The following is a 15,385-nucleotide window of genomic DNA, read 5'->3' on the forward strand; positions in this document are numbered from 1 at the left end:
AGCAATCGGGAGCAGTGAGCTCAGGCTGGAGCTGTGTGTGTGGACAAGCCCCATGATCTGGAGAATGTGTGTATGCTCTCCTGGGGAATGGGTATTTACTGCCTTTGTGCCTTGTGGGTGTTTAGACGTACGACCTCTACCATTAATACGTGTTGTGTCACATGGGCAGAATATATGGAATTCAGTGTGTATAGCTTTTGTATATCTGCTTAGGTTTTCACTCCTGAAATAAAATGGCATAGATTGTTAGCTTGAAGAGTCTAGATGTATACTGCTAATTTGCATCCTTTAGAAAGACTTCAGGTATCTGACACAAAGGATTAGCCTGTCTGTGGATGTAGAGGTGTGCAGAGGGTTTGTCGTTTGGGCAGTATGGGACTAAATTTAGTTTCCTACAAACAAAATACCATAATCCTAATCTTTTCAGAGAAAGCCTCAGCTACCTTGGTGTTAGGGAGGTAAGAATATGGAGGTACTGTTAGAACCCCAAGGAGTTTTGTGTAAGTGTCTGGCTTTGGGGAAACGATCGGTCTACCAAGCCTCCACTCCTTCACTTAGAAGTATCAGTGGTGTTGGCCAATGTTGAGTCTTAGTGACATGGTGGATTTAGAGTTTTACCATACGCTTCCTGCCACGCTTACTTGCTAGTCATGTTCGTGGTTACGGGGAAGCATCCATGTTTTTCTTTGTTTGCATTTAGACATGGTCTGATATGTTAGTAAATTTTATATCTATTTCTTACATCACAAGCTAATGAGGACAAAGCATACCTGTGATGGGTGTACATGTGTAAGAAGAATCTCAATGGGTTGTTGAAAAGGCTGAAACGATGACCTGGGAGAAACCTTCCATTGCACTCGGGAATGTCAGCCTGTGTTTGGTGACCATTTGTGCTGTGCTGTGTAGCTTCTCAAGATAATAACAGTTAGGAAGTTGAAGAACCTAAGGGGATGTGATGGAGACTAAATTTTTTCCCTCCTGCCACTTTGCCACCCCTCTCCCCTCCTTCCTCTTCCTCCACTCCCCACTCCCCTCCCTTCCAGTGCTGAGGCTTGAACCGGGGCCCTCAAGCTCTTGGTTGGATCTCCTGCCCACTGTTGGCCCTCTATTTTAGAGCCTCATCCTCAGTCCAGTACTTAACGGATTCAGTAGTGATGGAGTCTTGCCGCCCTTCTGGCTGGCTTTGGACTACCATCTTCCGGTCCAGCCTCCGAGTAGCCAGGGTTAGGGGAGCGAGCCATGCTGTTCCACGTGGACGAAGACCACTCTCCGCTGTGGTGAAGCCAGTCTGGCGACTTGGGGAAGGGGCACCTCTGCCCCTCCTGTTGCTCCTCTGCCACAGCCTGCAGAGCTAGGGGCGCACATAATGACCTCTGCCCTCTTTCAGGGCCACTGTGAAAGCTTGGACAGGGAAGGAGCTGCCTCCATCCTGTGTGTGTCCTAATGGACTATGAAAGCCTGTGTTCACATGCCAGCGACAGGGCACAGTTTTGCCAGAAGTTGCTTTTTCCTGCAGCTAAATAGTCTTAAATGGAGCGTTGTCCACAGAGTGGGCAGAATGTGCCCCTCCACCCCTCGTTCTTCCCCTTTTGTCTCTCTCTGTATGACATTTTGTTTTCCTAAGTATGCCTCTCTGAGAAATGGTTTCTTATTTCTAGTCATCCCCTCGCTTCTGGGACAGCACAGCTAAACAGTAAACAAATTCAGACGCCAAGGTGTCCTCTGCTGCCTCTTAATGTCGACTTGATCTCTGCAGGGCCAGAGCTAGTGGCCACGTTGTTAATACACACTTGTAATCCAGCTACGTAGTAGACACAGGCAGGAGGATTGTCGTCCGAGGCCCGGTTCGTCAAAAGTGAGGCCCCTCCTGAAAACAGTAAGAAGAGCAGCACCGTGGTGGAGCGGGGCTCAAATACAGCAGAGCATCCGTTGGGCAAGAGCAAGGTTCCAAGCTCTAATCCTAGTCTCTCCGCCCCCCCCCAAAAAAAGCCAGTGTCAGAGGGTCTATTGGTGGGCTTCCTTTTTGCTTCCTTGGTAAGATTCTGAAATCACATCAGTAGGATCAGGCAGGGAAAGATGGGACTCAACCATCGTGGCAGGATCCGTGGCCCAGAATCCCGCTTCCAGCTGTGACTGACTTCTCTTTGCCTGGTTACCACCTCTTCCCAGGTAGTTTAAGGTGTCTGTATTTTGAATCACTGATACATGCATCATTGCTTCTTCTCATAAGGATTATGGAAACCCAGAGAAAGTCAAAAGATGAACGTCAGAATTCCTGTCCCTGCAGGCCTCTGCCCAACAGGGAAGCTGTTCTCCAGTGTGTACCCCCCTCCTGCACCCCCCCCCCATAGCTACGGTTCCATCAGAGAGCTAACTGCCGAGCACTGCTGAAGACATTGAGGGTTGAAGTGAAGGCGCAGCCTGGGCTCTGGAGAAGACAAGGGAGTGTGTGCTTATTACGAATCTGCATCAGCCCGTGGGATAGAAAGTGGCTTTCAGCTGCCAATCAGGGTCCTTGTCTGGAATATCTGGATAAGAGCCCCAATCACTCCTGAGTCTTCTATGAATAGAGAGGCATTGAGAGCAGATAAATCATAATCCGTCCTATTTATGAAGCCCCAAAGGAGATGGCCAGACCTGAATTTTGCTATCTGCTTCTTCATTTTAAAAAATTATTTATTTATATACTTACTTTATTTTTATTGTCGGGTAATGTATAGAGGGGTTACATTTCCATTCTGCTCCTTCATTTTTTGTCTTCTCTTGGGTGTGGTAAGTTGATTGGGCATCTGTAGAGGCCTGCCTGTCTAGGTGTCTTTAGTATATGGGGGAACAGAATTGGTTCCCCGAGGATCGGGCTTGTGGAGTGTTGCTGGAGACCCTTGCCCCAAGGATGAAGGGTGCTGAGAGACTCGGGAGCTGGTGAGGAACGCGGGAGCTTCAGCCAGCACTGCAGGGCAGGGCAGGGCAGAAGGAAACAGTCCTGCTCTCCATAGTACTGGCTGAGGCCGTCTGTTTACTTACCACTGTCCTGCCCGCCTTGGGAGTGTGTTAAAGAACCAGGGTGTTCTTGGCGGACTGGCCATTGGGATGTTTATGGGTAAAGGCCTTCTCAGGCCCTAGAACAAAAGGAATACATGGTGCTTGTAAACATGGCTCATAGCAGGGCCCACACTGGAGCTGCATGTCCTCTTGGATGGCATGTCACTTGAAAGGATTGAGTTTCTGGGGTGAAAAGGCATAGAACTTGCCCCTCTCCTGTTAGCAGGCCTGGCTTCTGCCCCTAGAAGCCTGAGAATCCAGGCACGCCCTTTCTCCCGTAGCTTCCATTATGCTCTGATGGGCTGTGCGGCTCCTCTCACCCTGGACCTGCCCTTTGTGTATGCTGCTGCCCGTAGCCCTGGCTGATGAGATTTTCTGCCTCGGTCATGGGAGCTCAGCTTTCAGACTGTTGCTTGTTACAGAGGAGTTAATTTTTTTGAAGGTTTCCCTTTCGTCATGCTATATTTCTCAGATTATCTGGAGGGACTGTAATCCAATTTTAGGAATCCTTCAGGGCTGAGAGCCTAAACTGTTTTAAGCAGGAGCATCTGGTTGCCAGGGACTCGAGCACTTTGAGCATGTTAAGGTCTAACAGCAGCCAACTCTCAATTATCTATGGGAAGAGAAGTCTTCTGGGATGTGTGCGATTCACCGAGTGTAGAACCGTACTTAAGCTGATGGGTGTGCTCTCATCCTATAGCCCAGCTTAGCAGTCATCTCCAGGCTGCTCTTGAGAGGTTGTTTCCTTATTTCTTCCCCTCTCCTCTGATATTGGCAATGCACCTTTCCCAGTTGCTTTTATAGACTGACTTTGACTGTACTTGATTTAAAAAAAAAAAACAAAAAACCTTTTTTTCCCCTGCTCTCTATTTGGATTCCTTTAGGTTATGTGAATGATGACATGTCGAAAATATTTTAATAAGCTTCCTCAATGTTTTTACATTTGGGAGCGTTAAAATTTTATGCCTCTTAGCTTTTTGATTAACCCGTGGAAGTCAATTTGACCAAATGGTCATAGGAGGAAAGATACAAACCTGATTAAAGAATCGTGGAGACTGACTGGTGGAAGCGATAGCTCAACCCTGAGGGGAGACGCCTGTCCCCGCGGTGGGACAGAATCCGTGTTCTCGCCAGTCCTTCTGGAGCAGGGCCGCTGTCTGTTTTGGGAACACTAAGGAGAATGTTCCTACTGCTAATCCTGGCATGACCATTTGGGAACCTAGGAAAAGGCCGCCATTTGTCTTAAGGAAGCCTTTGGGAGCAGAATTAACACACTCAGCAGCTACAACATGTGAGTGCCACCGACAGCTCCCGGTGTGGTGAGCCCTTCCTCCTCCCTGCCCAGGCAGCCTCAGGGGTGCTGTCTGTTCATTTCCAAACAGGGCACATTTGTTTACTTGGTATAATTGCCTTGAGGTTACTTTTACGGAGGGACTAGTATTTCACTGACTACTCTTACTTTACCCAATTACCTGCTGATACGCCTATACCTTTGGGGCTTTAGTCTCATCAGAAATCTGATATTCACATTTACATACAAGTCTTAAAGGGCTTTTTTTCTATCTTAAGTAGTTGTGCAAAGGGGTTTCAATTCAGTATGTTTGTGAGTACCATCTTTATGTAGATGTGTATGTGTGTGTGTGTGTGTTTCTCCTCTCTGAAACTAGTGGTGGGACAGTCAGATCACATAGGAAGTATATTTCAGACTGCCAACTGCTATGTGGGTGGCTACAGCATTTGACATTTCTACCCAGTGGGGAGTGTGTGTGTGTGTGTGTGTGTGTGTGTGACACTCCTTCCATGCCTTGAACTGTACCTGCTTGGTCATATCTTCATAGACCACCCTAATATAGGTGTATATTGTGGTTCTACCCATGTCAATTCTCTTTCCAGATTCTTGCCCATGGAGAAATCTTCCTTATGTAGTAGGTAGCTTATATTATTTTCTGTTTTTTTAATTAATTTTTTATTGTTTTGGTGCCAATCCTGGTATTTGAACTCAGGGTGTGGGCACTGCCTGTGAGTTTTGGTGGGGTTTTTTTGTTTTTGTTTTTGTTTTTGCTCAAGATTAGTGCACTGGAGGCACAGCTGCACTTGCAGGTTTTTGGAAGTTACTGCACTGTCTTCTTGGTTTGGCTTGAACTATGGTCCTCAGATCTCAGCCTCTGGAGTAGCTATGACTATGGGTGTGAGCTTCTAATAGTATCTTCTAAAGAACGGAAGTTTTAATTTTTGCTAATATGTGACTTACCCACTTGCACTTGCATCGTGTGTACTTTTGGTAACACATCATAGAACTGTTTGCCTCACCCAGAGTTACCAATGTTTTGTCCTGTTTTCCTCTAGAAGTTTCATAGTGTTCAGTTTTACACTTGTGTTATAGTATATTTTGAGTTTTTCTGTGTGGACTGAGCTGTGGGTTAAAATTAATTTCTCACATGGCTACTTATTCCATTGTTGGTTTTTGAAAAGACCTCTGTCTGTCCACAGAATAGCTTTTGCTCAAAGACAGTTGTCCTCTCCACGTGGTTTGTTTGGGAGCTCCTGTGTTCCCTCCCTTGGACCTGCGCTCTCTCTTTATACAGGTGTACCTTGCATTTTGACTTCTGTCAAAGATGGCAGCACACAGCCAAGCCTTTGCTCCTTGGCTGTCATAGATTATTGACTACTCTCTTGTCTTGATTATGCAGCTGGAGTGTAAAGTTCCTCTTCAATATTTCTAACAGATACCTGTGTATTGATGTTTGTTTTGAGAATGTGAATATTTGAGCCAGGTGCCTCGTAGCTCACTCTTCTATCCTAGCTACTCAGGAAGCTAAGATTTGAGGATTGATGTTTGAAGCTAGCCAGATAGAAAAGTCCATGAGGCCCTTAGTTCAATACTGGTACCAGTTACAGCATCTCCCCCCCTTCAACCCCCCCCCCCCAATTAGTAACCATTTGAGATTAACTTTTCAGTTCCATACTGGATAGTGAACAGATTCCTCTACCTAGTCTCCTCTCCTTACTCCAGAGGATGAGTCCTCAGTTGGTTAGCCCCCAAGTCCAAAGTGGGGGCCAGTGTTTACAGACCCACAGTCAAGTTGAATGCCGCCTACCAATTTTTAACAATTCTTCTCATCGTGGACCGTGGCCTTGTTTTCACAGAGGCATTGATGGAACTAGTGTTTGTAAGAACTGCTGAAAAACAGGTACAAGTGCTGTACAATAAACCCACAAAGGACTTGACAGACTAAACAGACAGCACAGAGCCATTACTGTCATTTGATGGTGACAGGCAACGCACTTTTTCTTTTTTCTCCTGGATTCTTTGTTATATTTTGGGGCATCCCTAAGATCAAGTATCTCCCAGAAGACGTTGTGTGTAAACTGTGCTCCCCTTCTCTCACGTAGACAGGACTGCAGGCACGTGCACATACACCACACAGGTGCTTTGCAGGCATGACTGCCCTCACATTTGTCTGGCTTGGGTAATCAGGTGAAGGCTTTCTCCAGTCCATTTCGTGCGAGCCAGGCCAACGGTGCCCTCCTCGTCTGTTGTCTCTAGCTCCCTCTGTCATCAGCAAATGGAGCTCCACAGTCCACAGAGTGTCCATCTGCAATTTGTTGCTCTCCCCTCGTTTGCACAACACCAGCCATCTCATTCTGAAATCCAGGAATGGAAGATGTAGTTTGGGAGAAGGAAAGTCAAGAGGAAGATCACCTCCCTTGAAGCGGGGGAGGGCTGCTCTTGAGGGAAATTGCTCTGGTTGGTCAGTCTCTGGCCTCTGTCTGCCTGTGCTGGGTGTGACTGCGCTGTCCATCACCGCTGACCTAAAAGTCACATCATTTCAGCCCTCGGAAGCATCTCAGGGCTTGTCCACTTACCCTGTACTGTCCACAGCAGAAGTTAAGTCTGTAACTCAGGCCTAGCTTTCTGCTGGCCAGCTGCTGGCTGGTTTCCTTCCTCCTCCGTGCTTATTAATGAATGCCTTCAGGCAGGTCCTCCTGCCTGGCTCTCCTTTCTCTTCCAGTACTGTGTAGGCCAGGCAGATTTTCATTTCCACTCCTCAGGTTTCTGGCATGGCCTAGGAACTGAATTGACATAAAGGAGATTAGCAAAGAGGGAAAAAAAAGCATACATGTTTTTATACATGTTTGGAACCCCCCTCCCCACCTAAAATGGTTATTTAGTAGGCTGAGCAGGGCTGGTAGTAACTGTGGAAAGGTGAAATGGATGGGGTGGCCAAAGGAAGATAGGTGTTATTTTAACAAGACCATTCATAGCTGTCACTCACAGGCTTTTTTCTGGGCATCTCTGCTAATTAACAACATTTCTTCTCTCCTGCCACAGGCAGGCATGTGGTGCTTTATTCCAGAGTCCTCTCTTTCTTCCTCTCCCCTCCCCTGGTGCAGAGGGCAGAGTGTCCCTCTTGTATCTACTGTTTTTCAAGTGCCTTTAGCTTAAAATAATCCTTATGCCAAGTGGCATATTTTCCAGTGGAGAATTCTGCCAGCCCTCATTCACTTGCTAAGTGCTTCCCTTGCACAATGTGGGGTTTAGTCATTTTATAAAAGCCTGCAAGTAGTTCTGATGGACAGTTTCCCTTGGCAACCACTAAGCTAGACCACAGTGGAGTAATGAGTCAACAGGCCTTTGAACACTGCTGCTCATTGATCCCCAAAGTTATTTGTTTTCCTCCTCCCGTTGTAGCAGAGCTGCAGAGAGTGGCCCAGTTTCTTTAAGGAGATTCTTACATTGGTGGCCACTTGGTTGGTGGTAGGTTGGTAAATACACACCCAGGAATGCAGTTACTATGCAGCAGCTCTGAATGTTGATAAGCTGATTAGCTTATAGTCAATCTTTTTATCTTACTTATACTGAGCTGTTTGGGGGCCTTTTTTTTTAGTCTAAGACAGTCCTTGAAAAGTTAAATGATTTATTTTACTTTATACATAGTAAGCAGTCAATTAATGTCTTTAGGCAGTGGCCTAGTTTTAGGGTTTGTATCACAGGGTCTAAACAGTAATAAAAGTAAAGGTATATCTGTTTAAAAATTAAGATGAACTCTCCTCTTCAGAAACACAGATGTAGTGAACACTTTGAGAAGGTTCTTCCTTTTCTCATACCATTGCCTGCTCTGACCCCTCCAGAGTGGAAACCGCCGTGCTAATTGGAGCTGAGATGACGGCTGGGGACAGAGCTTGAGAGGTCTCCTGCCAGCTAATGTCACAGCGTGGGGTCCATTTCCTCTGTGTAGCTATTCTGCAGTGCCTGAGAACGCCTGATTAATATGCTGCATGAAAATAAAATGGATTTGGAAAAATTATAACATACTCTCATAAATATTAATTCACATTTGAATGGAATTGCACACAATTTTCAGTATAGTTTGGAGGCACCTTCAGGATGAAAGAAGATTTGGTCTCCAAAGGGAATGATATAATTTTTTCCCAAGCACAGCGGATATGTTACTAAACATCACTTGTTTAGGAATGGGATCCCCTCCATGCGTGTGGTGTAGGGCAGTGGTCCACCTGGCTGAAAATCCCTCTGGGGATTGTGTTTGGTCACCCCCAGAAGCAGTACCACACAGTCACAGCACCCCTGAGCCCACCAGCCTCCTGTCTCCCCCGTGCCTTCCTCTGGTAGCCGACTGTTTGGGTGAAACGTGAGATGAAACAACATTTCTGAGCTGGGCAGATGCCTGACAAGCAGTGGGGCTTGTGGGCAGTGGACAAAGGAATTGGATCCCACACACCTTTACTGAACACGTTTCCTGAGGTTGGTGTGGTAAGCAAGGTCTCGGGCTGTACGGTCAATGGCTGTCGACCTAGCTCCATCCCACCGTGTCCCTCACAACACCTCTCAGCTCATATTTGTCTGTCAGGTGGCAGAGGACGAGCCATCTGCTGAAGTCAGACTACAGGAAGGACTGCATCTCTGCTGCCTTCTGCCCCAGGCCCTGGCTCCTTCCTGTGACCCTGCTCATGTGCTGCGGGCCGCCTCCCTGGATGTTCTGCCAGCGGCTGGCCTCTCCAGCTTGCTTCGCTTGGTTAGAAGATGTGAATAAGAGCACAGGGAAAGGGGAATTTCTGGACTAGAAAAACCAGGAAGGAGGCTCCAGAAGCATCTCTGCTTCGTGCACGGATTGCATTCACTGCTTCATAAGTAGCTCGGGGCTGTATTATTCTGTGTGGTGGTCTGCATCTCTCTGGGTTGTGGTGACACCCGCCAGGCGATTGATCTTCTGTGAACCCATCTCACCATTGACCTCCCAGTGCAGGACTTAGTCCATGACAGGGCCAGAGCCATGTGTGGGCTGAGTCCAGGCCCTGGGGTATCAGAGGCTCAGGCTTGAGCTTCCTGTAGAAGCTCATGGGCCACCGTGGAGAGCAAGTGCTTTGGGCATCCTCTGGGAATATCACAGCCCTGGCACACAGTCAGCTAGCAAGCCTTCATGCCAAGCCCCGAATCCCATGGAAAGCTGCTGTCCCAGGCATGAGGGGAGGGGAGCTTTGTGCACTGTGAGTTTGCTGCCCAATGAGAACAGGGAAGACACATTTAAGGTAACATTAGAAATTCAGACACTCAAAGTGAGAGCCATGGTTCTGTTTTACGCATTGTATCCCCCTTCCTATCCTCCTCTTTAGTAACTATTCAGCCTGTCTTTGGAATGTGGTTGTAGATGCCTTTTATAACCACCACTTACCTTTCCTTATCTCTTTTCTTATAGAAAGATGTAGCACTTAAGCCTCAGGAACGTGTGGAGAAACGTCAGACTCCCCTGACCAAGAAGAAACGAGAAGCACTTACCAATGGCTTGTCCTTTCATTCAAAGAAGAGCAGACTCAGCCACCCACACCACTATAGTTCCGATCGAGAAAATGACCGAAACCTCTGCCAGCACCTTGGGAAGAGAAAGAAGATGCCGAAGGGACTCAGACAGGTGAGCAGACGGGGCCGTGTTTCTTTCTGTGGCCTCCTCTGTGGTTCTCCCAACCCCAGGGGGACACTGGGTGACTGCTCGGCACATCCTGCACTTGCTTTCAGGAGAGTGCACTCCCCCACTCAGCATTTTTCCCAGCAGCTGAAATGTCAGCACTGCCTCCTCCAGGGGGATGGATGTCCTCTGTGCAGTAGGGCGATGCAGTTGCTCCTGGAGGCAGAGAGGCTGGAACGTTAGGATTGCCAGTTGTACTGGCTGGTGGGGAGGGCCCTTCAGTATTAGGACACACGTGGGGCACCCATGACTTCGAGGAGCTGCTGGCCGTGCACGTGTGAGCTGTTCTAGAGTCTTAAAAGTGGCACCCCGTGGAGAGTGGAGTGAAAGAGTGAATTTGCCTCTCCTTCCCCTTCTTCATTTTCATCTTTCAAGACTGCCTTTGTGATGTGCCACTTAAGGACAGGTGTGGTAGTGAGGCCTGCGCCTCATCGGCAGTCAGCTGTCAGATGTCTATAAGCGACCACAGCTCTTGGTGTTAAGACCCTCAGGAGATGGGTGAAGACTGAGGGAAACAGTTTCTGTGGCATTTTTTTTTTCTGCATTAATCTGAAGGATTCAGTGCCTGCCTCGTTACCCCGGTCCTGGGAGTGTTCTGCTTGTTTTTGTCGAGACCACTGGGTGGGCCTGACTATCGCTTATGGAAGCAGAGGAAGGGATTAAGGTTCCCAGAGCAGGTGTTGCTAATTAGAAGCTGAACAGGTAATTTCTGGTTTGTAAATGTTTCTGTACTGAGGGCAAAATCTGAGCTCATACAAGACAGTGGTTCCAAAACCTCCCAGACAGCACAGTTTTTACACACCTTACTAAGCTCAAATTCCTGACACTGTCTGCGGTCTAATGACGTCCGGAGCTTCAGAGAGCTTCTTTCGGGGATGGCCACGCGAGCGTGGACATCACTCTTAAGAGTGCCATGTGTCGGGGTGGTATGTTTCACTTAGAAGAAGGCAAGGTCAGAAGCTTCAGGAACTTACAGTGGGCCGTTTGTTGTCTCGCATCTCTGATAGGTAATGAAAGAGATTCCTCTGAGAAAACACATGGGGTGCAGGGGCACTGCACAGATTAAGCCTGCTTCCAACAGGGCACCCTCAAATCTGACCCCCCAGGCAGTGTATCCCAAACCATCAGATTAACGTCACAGCGGTGTTATTAACATTGATACGAGGTAGGCAATTATGCCACCATCATTCAGTGAAGCAGCTGGAATAGCACAACCTGTAATTCCAACAATAACCCTGCCTAGCAGGTAATTATCATGGAACTGCACACGTGGAGACAGGGACTCCAGGAGAAAGAGTGGTGTGTCTGAGACCACCTGGCTCTGAGAGATGAGTCAGGTTTGAGCCCTCACCTCTTCCTCCAGTGTTGGCTCTGTTCTCCTGTGTGTTCTCCCTTCCTTGTGTCTGAGGTAAGGACTGGCACTGAGAGATGAGTCAGGTTTGAGCCCTCATCTCTCTCTCCAGTGTTGGGTAGGAGACCTGTTCTCACCACATCAAGCAGGGAATCCGTTTATTTCCAAGCTAACACTGAGCTGTGGTTCTCATCCTTCAGTCTTTTTCTCCATGATCTGATTGCACTTTCCTCCACTCTGTTGTCTCTCCTTCTTCCAGTTTTATAAAGCCAAGAATTTCAAGGGCCTTTGCTGAAACCCTTGGCTTTTGCCCTCAGACAGCGGCCAACCTCCTGGCATTAATGGTATTTGAACTCAGAGTTGTCTTTGTGTTGCAGACAATATTTAAAGATGATTCCTTTTCTATGATTTATACAGATGCAAAGTAAAAAGTGACTCAATATTTGGCCAACATAAGAGCTTTAAAGACAAGTTGTGTCGTCTTTGGTTTTCATGCTAAATGTAACTATCCAACCAAGTATTATGTGTTTAGGAAGAGAGGAGTCAGGATCTGCCAACTGAGGCATTACTTTGCACCTGTAACACTCTTGGGATCCCATGTGCCGTCAGAAAACCCTAAACAGACAGCTGTTTCGCACTGGACGATCTGTCAGACTCCTCCTCTTGACTGCCATGACCGAGGCACATCTGCGAATAGCATTGAGAAGTAGAGTGCTGTAGGTGGTGGTGACACACCATTTGTGGTGGAGAGTGCCATTCCGTGGGAGGTGGCTCTGTGCAGACGGTGATGGGGAGGGGACACAGCTCTGTGGACACAGCTGCCGTGTGGTCGCCAGTGAGGGGAGGCACACAGGTTCTTGATGCTGGAGTGTGTCTCCCAAGAATAGGTGCTGCGCTCCTGTGCGGGGGGAGGGGGGCGCAGTACACATTGCTGTCACTTTGGTCTTTGCCTCAGAGCAGGTAAAATAACTGAGCCTGTGCTCCCTGGCCAGGTCCCAGGAGAAGAGCACGAGCCTAGGGCATCTCTAAAGGAGTGGATGTTCTTTTGTGTCTCTTAGGGAGGGAGTGTGAGCTGAGGACTGAGGTGAAGGCAGGCATTAGGCTGAGAATGTACTCTTTATCTCTGACTCACTGAGAGTGAATTAAGTTTGCATCTTATTAGGAAATGGTTCTTCCTGAGCTGGCAACTTAATGCACAGCTTCCTGTAATTATGGGAAGATGTTACTCCTTCATAGAAAGAAAATAATAGGATTTTTTTCCCTGAGAATCTTTTGAAGGCAACTAATCTTTTCACTCTGAGAGTGCAATTACATACTTTTATGGGGGGAAAAAAGGTACAGTTGTAAAAACCAATCAGCTTTTCCTTTCCTTGTCTGGATAGAAAACCTCAGTGCTAGCATTGTGTTTCCATTGTGGCCAAAGTAAGCTCTTTAATTGGCACTTATTTGCTGGATTATGTTTTCAAGAATAAAAACATGCTGACTTAGAAGATGCTGATCTGGCAAGTGTCTTGGCTGCACTTTCTGGCAGATTTGAGCATGTGTCTTAATTCCCCAAGGACTTAAGAAGTAGGGGAGCCGAGCAAGTTGCTTGTCAGGAGAGCGCACCTCCCGAGTTATGTCTGTGTCACATCTCACGCCAACAGCTCAAAATACAGTTTAGTGCTTATGTATAAGAACACAGTGGGTTATTTCCCCTCCTACTAGACTTTGGGGTGTGGGGTTACAGCTGGTCTCTACAGGAGCTTTCCCCCCTAAGTGGAAGACTCGTGCACAGCGAAGCCATAAAGACCTGTGTGGCTGAACCTGCGAGTCTTACTCTAGACCTGGGGGAGTACTTTAAATTACTTTGTATTGGAAACACGGAGAATATGAGTCGGTTCTAAAATGTAGAGTAGCAAAGGTAGAAAACTGAAGAGAGAGTAGAGAACTTGCATATTTGGCTCCATCCATGTTTCTAAGGCTCCACATAGCCCACTAGTGTGTCCTTTTTATGTCTAACAAGGGACCAGCATCGATCTTCCACAGAAATCCAGAGACTTCCTCTTTTGCTGGGTTTAGGCAACAAAAAGCTATGTATTACCAGCAGGATTTTGCACAAATGTAACCTACACAGATTGCTTCCAGTCATAGGCAGGCAAATACCACGTGAGAGGCAAAGAAAGGAAGTTGGGACTCTGTTGGGAAGTGTTGCAGGTCAGTGGCAACCTGTGGCAAGGTTGATTTGGTAATGTGGTTGAACAAGCATTCTACCAATGGATCTGGGTGAATGTTAACTTGAAAGGACTGGAAGTTTGCTGTGTATAAAGACTTAGTATGGTAGAATCGAGCTTGGTGGAGCATTTTAATTGACACTGTAGACTGTAGGGTTCTGCTGGGTTCTGGGAGGCAGAGGGATTGGCCCCAGTGCTGGGTCTGTGGTAGCACTGCACACTGGCTTGGTGTAGAAGGCTAACTGATTCTGCCCAGCCGTAACCCCACTCTCCATCCTGGAGTGGCACACACGGTATGTTCACGCTCCTTCCTGCTATACTGCTCGCTGCTGGAGGCCCATTCTTACTGCAGTGACATTCATGCAGAGGAAGTCTTTGTGACATTTGCTGTTGGTAGAAATTAACTTGCAAGGGAGGATTTACCGTGGAAAACTCTGATTAAACAGATCTAGTTCGAGTCACGTTTCTGAAGACCTGCTAATTAGTTTTGAGGTGGAAATGTAGGGCAAAAATCACACAGGTATTTATCTAGCTTGACTCTAGAGCCTGCAGGTTTCTTGAAATCAGAGCAGTTGAAACACGAATGTAATTTGGGATTATACGTTCATAATGAAAAGGCGTATGAACTTTGCTACATTACGCTCTTTCCTAAATACATTTGTTATAATGGCTAAAAGCCTGAAGGTGCCTTGTGCTGGTATTAAGAAATGTGAGCTGCAGTTCAACCATTTTTATCTCATTCTTCAGAATTTCACATCTAATGTATTTATTGAGATTCTATTTGCTTTTAGAAAACTGTAATGATGTGAAGTTTACCAAATGTGATAGTAAAGGAAATTTTTTCTTTTCCTCTCTGCAAATTCAAATTGAAGCGTTCTCTCCCTTGCCCAGACCAGAATAAATACATAAGGAATAAATGCATAAGGAACGATGGAGAGAAGAAAAGAACGGCCTTTTCACCGCACTTGGAAGACGCCTGATTGCTAAGATGCAGTTCTTGAATACTGGGTCCCGGGCCTCCCCGTCCAGCAGTGTCTCTGTTGAGATGAGCTGGCTGCTGGGGTCACTGGTTTGCAGTTAGGATGGAGAAGCCAGACACGAATGGAGGAAGGAGTTATGTGCCTCCCCACCCAGCCTCTGGGCACTGGGACTACAGGTGCCGCCAGCGAAGGATGGCTGTGTTTTTGTTTTACTGCACTACTTGGCAGCAGTGGAAATTCATTTGCTTGGTTCTGGAATGTCTGGTTTGGTGTCTTCTCACTCTGCTCCTCGTTATCTAGGGTGAGTCCTGTGAACTCTGGATGTTGTGACCATCCTTGGACCACAGGGGACAGGCCTTACGTCAGGCCACAAAGGCCTTACTCTAAAGGACACTGGGGGTTCTAGTGAAAGTCCGTGAGTGGGGAGCAGAGATCAGATCCTGAGCAGGAAGTGGCTCCAGACGCAGTGAGTCCTAGGTGGTGTTCCTTCCCTACTGGGCCACTGCATGGAACTCAGGGGGCCACAGGTGAGAACAATGGCCTTGGGACTGGAGGCAGAGCACGGAGAGGGAGGGACAGCATGGATGTCTCAGCAGCTCTGCACTCCACTTGAGAGCGTGGATGGCCGCTAAGATCAGGGGAGGATCACTGCCTGAGCAGTGCCTGCTGGTGAATATGGGCTTCGAGAGCCTGGAATTTTTTAGTTTTGAGACAGTCTCCCTTTGTCATGGGACGGCCAGAAATCCAATCTCCTGCTGCTCAGCCTCCTGAGTACGGGGATTATAGAACCCCGACGGCAGAGCAGTGAGCCTTCGA

General features: G+C 47.4%; 1 protein-coding gene across 1 annotated transcript in view; it reads left to right on the forward strand.

Annotated features, from left to right (window-relative positions):
- Positions 1-15,385, forward strand: part of Auts2 (activator of transcription and developmental regulator AUTS2) — a 674,097-nt gene that overhangs the window by 233,085 nt on the left and 425,627 nt on the right. The window contains exon 2 of the mRNA XM_090324087.1: positions 9,759-9,971. Coding sequence (XP_090180213.1) covers positions 9,759-9,971 — 213 coding nt within the window. The remainder of the gene's footprint in view (positions 1-9,758; positions 9,972-15,385) is intronic.

This window comes from Megascapheus bottae, chromosome 34 (genome assembly GCF_031878675.1).
Source record: "Megascapheus bottae isolate mThoBot1 chromosome 34, mThoBot2.hap1, whole genome shotgun sequence".
In the NCBI taxonomy this organism is placed as follows: Eukaryota; Metazoa; Chordata; class Mammalia; order Rodentia; family Geomyidae; genus Megascapheus; species Megascapheus bottae.